Raw genomic sequence first — 7,417 nt, 5'->3', positions numbered from 1 at the left:
CCACATGGAGCCACCCTGAGGGCTACATGCTCCACAGGAAGCCACCCTGAGGCCACACTTTCCACATGGAGCCACCCTGAGGGCCACACTTTCCAGCACAGAGCCAATGTGAGGGACACACTTTCCACGTGTAGAGCTAGCTGTTAATTGTGCAGATAGAAAAGCCATGGAATTGCACCAGTTACCTCGGTGGGACTCTGCAGACTGAAATCTAAGCCACAAGTAAACTCCGTATGATGTTCCACTGTTTCCAGAAGTGGATCAGACTTTGAAAAATTCCAGAATCTGTAACAATAAAAAGAGAGGAGATAAAAAGAGAATGAGAGTCTAAAACATTTCTATTAACAAATAGATATATGGCACAGGACAGATTTTTATCACAACAGGCTCAACTAATTCATAAGTGCAGGCCCCACTATTGATTTACATAAAGTATCTAATAAGGAAAGCATGTATTCCATTCTATTAGATCAAAAAACAAAACAGAATTACCATCTGCCAAGTATTTGTTTAAAATTACTGTGTTCTCATTTTGATAGCTTGTAAAGTGGAAACCTAAAAAGTTTTTGTTATAAGCTGAACCGTTAAACTCTCCAAGGCATTTAAAAAGAGAGACACTGCTTTCTTTCATAGGTGTTTCTAAAAGCAATCATGCCTGAAAACACGAATCAGATGAACTCTTAACATCTTGTGATTTTTAAATTCTGTTTCATTTCTTAACAAGTAGCATGAAAAGCACTTAGATTTAATTTACATTTCAACAGCAATTCAATTTCTGTACAATGAATCTGTCCTCTGTGAACACCACTGTAAATGCTGAAACTCTCTTTCAGGCACAGCCTGTCTTAGAGATTCCCCATCAATGTCATTTCCAGAGTCAAGCCAATAGTTTATATTATACTTCTCCTTTATAAACTGAGAATGACAATATTTACCATAATACAGCTCTGATTTCTGTTGTTCAGAAAATTACGCTCTATTTTCAATACATAAAATAGTACTTGAGCTTCCTAAAGTTTTATCCGCCTAACAGCTTTCTATTTATTCTAAACATGCTATAAAAACAGCACATTCAGAATCCTAGGAATCATCTCCTAATTCAGCTTTCTAATGATGTACAACATGGAACACGCTGAAGGTTGGGCTGGTCCCTCTGAAAGAGAGCAAACATACAGAACCAATAGTCACGGTTTGTTTAACCTGGTGGTATTATTTCCCTAATAAACACAGCGCTGGCCCTATTAAGTTCTGAAAAGGACTCTTGCTATGGATAATCTCCTGTGTGGATACCAGAGAGATACTGAACAAATAGCTCATTTATCTGATTACAGAGAGCTACAGAATATTTAGGGAGAGAATTTTACTTCTGAAAATGTGCCTTTTAAAAATAAATTGAGGGTAGAAGCCACAGACCACAGAAATGCTAATGATAGTTTTCTTGTTTTTGCATACTTGTTCCTAGATAGTGAATTGCACCAAGATCAAATTTTCTGAATCTTAATGATGTTTATATAAGCAAAAGTCAACTTGTAATTGTACAGTCTGTTTCTAAAAACAAGTTACACATTGATTTGCATTACTTGAGACAATAATGAGATGATTTTGCTTGTATTCACAATGTTCCAACCATTTATAATGGTTTTTAAAATACGCATTTAGCATGACAAAAATGAGTTAAGGGAAAATTAAGGTTAGGAAAGTAAGTTGGAACCTTCAATGAGACAAATAAATAACAATACATCCCATGAAGTCCCATGTGTTTGAAAGGGAGGAACTTCGGGATGCTGAGCTTCCTAGTGGTCACCAGGAAAGGAACACATCAACAGGCCCTAAACTTGCATCTACAAGCACATTGCTCATCGATCACTCAGTAAGAAAGTCTCTGTTGGGAAGTTATAGACAAAACTACGGTTTATAATGAAACTGTCATTAAGACATTGTCAGTCCACAGAGATGTGTCACCAGCTGCCATTCATCAGTCAATGGCAGCACCCAAAGGATCTTTAGTGGTCAATTGACATAATCTAGGTACTCAGCTCTCTCATCTCTGCATTTAGGTTTATTTCAGTAGATTGCGTAAGTCGAACCACCTTTATTTTACTGCAATAATTGGCTTCTTATACTAGAAGTTTACGAAGATAATAAAGGGCAACAAGTTTCCAGAATACAATTTGTTATAGCTGTTGAAAGCCACTTGAGGTAACGCTGCATGACAATGAGAGTGGGCTTCATGAAAAAGGAAATGCCTACCAAGGACACATGTGTGGAGCCATCCAAATGACTGAAAGTGTGAGGGGCTGAGAGACGTCAACAAAGGCCATCCAGATATGCTCAGCATGCAAGCATGTAATAGCAGCCATAGTGGGTATTTCAGTAAGCACACTTCCAGAATGGCTACACTTATCTCCACTCAAGCTCCACCAAAAAGAGTGAGTTATGAGAGGCAAGTGTGTGTTTCTCCAGGTTTCCTCATTGTGCAAGATGTGAGCAGCTGCTTTTTCCTTGCAGCTTTCTCCGGGACACAAGGCTTCACCACAGCAGATCAGGGGCTGCCCTGCCCTTTTCTGGTAGAAGCCAGCCCATAGGCACCATTAGCCGGGCAGATAAGACACACTGCAAGTAAAATGTTTGTTTTGGTGCAGCATACACACTACTTGGTGCCCTTTTGTCTCTAGGCTGATAAAATCACTGACTATTTAGGCTCTCTGATGGGAAGTAAATACTGGACAAAGACTCCAGTGATTAAAATATGACAGAACTGTAGAACATTTTTCATTGAAATTGGAGATCATATTACAAGTTACTTTTTGCCTTGACGCCACAGTTCTTCAACAAAGCAGTATAAAGCACTATTCAATAGAACATCAAAACTACTTCAAGAATTAAGCAGAAGCTACTTTGTTTCACTGAAATGTAATCTAAAATATCTATAGTAATACTTCTGAAGTTTAGGCCACAGATGAAATCAGTAAAAACGAAGTATTCTTAAACCTCACCCTTTCCCTTGACCAACTACAGCTTGTGAGTTAGCTACCAAATTCTTTATGACTCTGCTTCCACTTAAAAAAAAAAAAGACAGGGACAAGCTTTGGCTATTTTCAGTGTGTTGCCCATATGTTAGTTATGGCTGTATTTTCACGATTTTAAATGGCACTACTGAATCACCTCCATTTGTGTTGATGATGGCCAAGTAGTCTCTGGAACAATGAGCATAAGATGCCACACATCTTTTCTATTCACTTAATAATTTATCAAAAATCTATAGGCCCTACTACATGTATATTATGATGCTAAGCACATAAGCCAAAAGAATATGGCTCAGCCTTCCTACAGCTCACAACTCAATGGGATAGACTGACAGATGGAATAGACAGCTCCCCATTTTAGTTTTAACTGCCAAAGAACTAGGAGGTTAGTTCAGAGGCTGAGCATGCACTTAGCATTGATGTGAGGTCCGGGTCCAACCTCTAGCAATGAAAATAAGGAAATAAATAAATAAAGTCAAAAGCTATCAAAACACATATGGCAGCAAAAATGACATGTGCCCCTTCCTCCCCAAAGACAATGCAGTATAATGTAAGAGTGACAGCCAGAGTAAGGGACAGTGAGCTTGGATCTTAAGGCTGAGGACTAGTCAGGTAGAAAGCAAAAATGCAGTAAAGCATTTCTGCCTGGGTCAGTAGGAGTCTGGCAGTAGGTGACAAGAGCAGAGAACCAAGCCTAGAACAGGGAGGTGTGGCTCAAGAAGCTAACAGGGTCAGGATGCCTCTTATAGCCCAGGCTGACACTGAACTCACTGTGCAGGTGAGGATGACCTTGAACTCTGATCATCTTGCCTCTATTTCCCAGCTACCAAGATTAACACCATATACTACCACACCCACCTAGGAAAAGTTTAAATTTCCAAATATAATATTACAAAGAGAGTAAAGAGGGTTCCCATAACTCAAACAGTTATTTACCAGTGACATCTGTACAAAGTATAGTTGACCATGCATTAAAAGTTATCTCTAGGGCCAGGCATGGAAATGCACAGATGTAATCCCAGTACTCAGGAGGTAGAGGTAGGTAGATCTCTGTGAGTTTGAGGCTAGCCTGGCCTACACATGCTATGGGAAGTCCGTCTGTTGTAGGAGCGGCAGGGCTGTGTCCCCAGCACCTGGCCGCCCGCACGGCTAGCTTATGCCCCGAAATAATTACACGGAAACTGTATTCTTTTAAACACTGCCTGGCCCAGCCTGTTCCAGCCTCTTATTGGCTAGCTCTTACATATTGATCTAACCCATTTCTAATATCCCTGTAACACCATGAGGTGTCTTACCAGGGAAGATCTTAACCTGCGTCTGTGTCCAGTGGGAGAATCATGGCGACTCACTTACTCAGCTTCTTTCTCCCAGCATTCTGTTGTTTACTCCGCCTATCTAAGGGTTGGCCTATCAAATGGGTCTAGGCAGTTTCTTTATTAATAAGAAATCACTCCCATATCATCCGTCTGTCTATGTGTTGCCTTATTGTTTAATGAATAAATGTTTCAGCCAATGGCTTAGCAGAACAGAGGTAGGTGGGGGAAAACTAAATTAAATGCTGGGAAAAAGAGGGTGGAGTCAGAGAGAAGCCATGTAGCCCCACCAGAGACAATTGCCAGATGGAACTTTACCTGGTAAGCCACAGTCACATGACAATACAAAGATTAATAGAGATGGTTTAGTGTAGGATATAAGAGGAAGCTAAAAATCTGCTTAAGCTATTGGCCAAACAGTATTGCAAATAATATAGTTTCTGAGTGATTATTTCATGGGCTGGGCAGCCAGAAATGAACAAGCGACTTCCCCCAACATAGACAGTGAATTCCAGGACAGCCAGGGCTATGTAGAAAAACCCTGTCAAAAATAAGAAAAAAAGTAAGAGTGGAAAGAAGGAGGGAGGGAGGGAGGGAGAAAAATGACATCTCTGGCCAGTATGAAAAAAATGGACTTTCTGCAACGAGTGAGTTTAGGGAGATCAGTAATCTAATGAGCATCAAGGGCACATCTGGGGACAGCAACGATGAAAAAAAGGGGGTATATTTGAGATGTATTTAAATAGAATAAATGGGATGATTAATGGAACAAAGAAATTAAGAATGATTCTCATGTTTCTAGATTCTACGGATTAATTTACAAATCTATCATGTTTTGGTAGCTTCTAAGCCCATTGAATGAAGGGACAGAGTCTTATTCTTTATATTTCTTGCATGCATAAAGTGTCTGACAGGGGCTGGGCACGCAGCTCATGAGAGCACAAAGCTAGCATGTACAAGGCCTGGGGTTCAGTGAAAAACAAAGTGCATGTTCCACAGACAGCCCCCCCCCAAGAATACTCATGCATGAATGAAAAGATCATTGTTTACATTGAGCGCATAATAGATAACAAAAGCCAACCTCACAAATACATTACCAAATAATGGATCATGGATTCATGACTTCAGTCATCCAAAAAACAGAAACTCTAATCTGTTCCTAAGAATTCCAACTGAGTGTCATCCAGGAAACACTCACTTAGCGAGCATTGGGCCCAGTGAACTAAGTTTGGAGCCACTATTTAAAACAATGCTTCACAACTACTGAGAACTCAAGAACAATGGCATGGGGTCTTGATCCTACTTCATGTTCTGGCTTTGTGGGAGCCTAGGCAGTTTGGATGTTCACCTAACTAGACCTGGAAGGAGGTGGGTGGTCCTTGGACTTCCCACAGGGCAGGGAACCCTGATTGCTCTTCAGGCTGATGAGGGAGGGGGACTTGATTGGGGGAGGGAGAGGGAAATGGGAGGCGGTGGTGGGGAGAAGGCAGAAATCTTTAATAAATAAATAAACAAAAAAAACCCCAATGCTTCACGAATGTACTTCAACAGATACATAAATGATAAAGTCCCCCTTAGACCAACAGCAATTTTGGGCAGAAGGGAAAAGCCAACAGTGCAGTGGTTCTTAACCTTGGCTACGCTGAAATCAACTGAGAAGAAATGTCAAAAAAAAAATCAGTGAGTGAGTCCCAGCTGTAGGCGTGTAGCGCCCCTCTAGGTTCGTGTAAGGTACACCCCAGACTTCATATTGGGTAGAAGCACCACCCAACAACTGAATCACTGATTTTTAAACTCATGGTTTTCAAACTTCAAACTCACACCAGAATCACTTGGAGGACTTATTACACACAAATTCAAAAGGTCTGGAATTGCCCAAGAACTTGTGCAAGAAACAAGTCCCAAGTGATACCCAGGCTGCTGTCCCTGGATGGTACTGTGTGAGTCCCCGTCCCAAGGTTGCCACTGGTGAGAATTTATTCAAACTCTTGCAACTCCAGCAAAACTCTGGAGAGGGACAAAGACCCATAGGTAAAGAAACAGTGTTATTTCAAGAAATTACTTTAGCAAACTATAGACAAGACTTCTTTTCTCTACATTATTACTAGAAAACTATGAAATGCGTGTTAACTCCTCCTTCTTAATAATAATAAAAAAGATGATCCAAGACTGAATTTCTCACTTTATTCAGTCTGTCTCCAGCAAGGCTGCCCATTTATTTAGCACAGTCTGGATGGCGCTTCTGTGCTGTTTTATATACTTTCTTTTGAGGGTCTGGGGAGATACCTTATTGGTAAAGAGCTTGTCATGCAATAATTAGGACCTGAATCCTATCCCCAGCACCCACGTTAAGCCAAACATGGTAGTGTGTGTTTATAATCCAGCCACTGAGGGGACAAGGACAGGGGCTCAATGTAGTCAACCTAGCCTAATCCAGAGACCCAGGTTCCACTGACACACCTTGTCTCAATAAACAAAATTGATGGTGTCTATGGAAAGACACGTGAAGCTTTCTCTGGCCTCCACCTGTGCACACACATGCACACACAAATCTGCTTTTGATCATTACCCGTATCTCAAGGTTCATTTCACAGCTAAGGGGAGCAGGTCACAGAAAATCCTGTGATCCTTAACACCATACCCAATTAACAGCAGTCCCAAAGTGCACATTCTACCATCACCATGTCCATGACCTTGTCTACACAATCCACGGTGTTCAGGAGATCATACAGAGACACCATCTAGGAATCTAGAGATAGTTTTGATTAACATTCTAAAGGCTCAAACAGGCTTGTATCTTGCATCACTCTCCCCTACCTTCTCAAACTACATAGAAAATCCCATAAGCTAAAGCCCAGCCAGAGCTCCAGTAGCCAGAAACTTACACTCAAACCAACACCCTAAAGAATGATGAGCCAGCATAAATGTGAACTCCCGTGACACAGAGTTCAGGAATGACTTTTCTCTTGTAGTATCCTTGTAAGCACTGACTCCACCCTCCCCTCTACTGTGCTGGCTCTTCCTGACATTGACTCAACCTGTCAGCTCCTTTGTCACCAAAGGAATTCCATTTTTTTT

At 41.0% G+C, this 7,417-nt stretch overlaps 1 protein-coding gene across 1 annotated transcript in view; it reads right to left on the bottom strand.

Moving 5' to 3' along the window:
* Pex7 (peroxisomal biogenesis factor 7) overlaps window positions 1–7,417 on the bottom strand; it is a 64,365-nt gene that overhangs the window by 15,842 nt on the left and 41,106 nt on the right. The window contains exon 9 of the mRNA XM_005360964.2: window positions 186–285. Coding sequence (XP_005361021.1) covers window positions 186–285 — 100 coding nt within the window. The remainder of the gene's footprint in view (window positions 1–185; window positions 286–7,417) is intronic.

The sequence above is a fragment of the Microtus ochrogaster genome, linkage group LG4 (assembly GCF_000317375.1).
Source record: "Microtus ochrogaster isolate Prairie Vole_2 linkage group LG4, MicOch1.0, whole genome shotgun sequence".
Classification (NCBI taxonomy): Eukaryota; Metazoa; Chordata; class Mammalia; order Rodentia; family Cricetidae; genus Microtus; species Microtus ochrogaster.
This window is presented reverse-complemented; position numbering and strand designations above follow the sequence as displayed.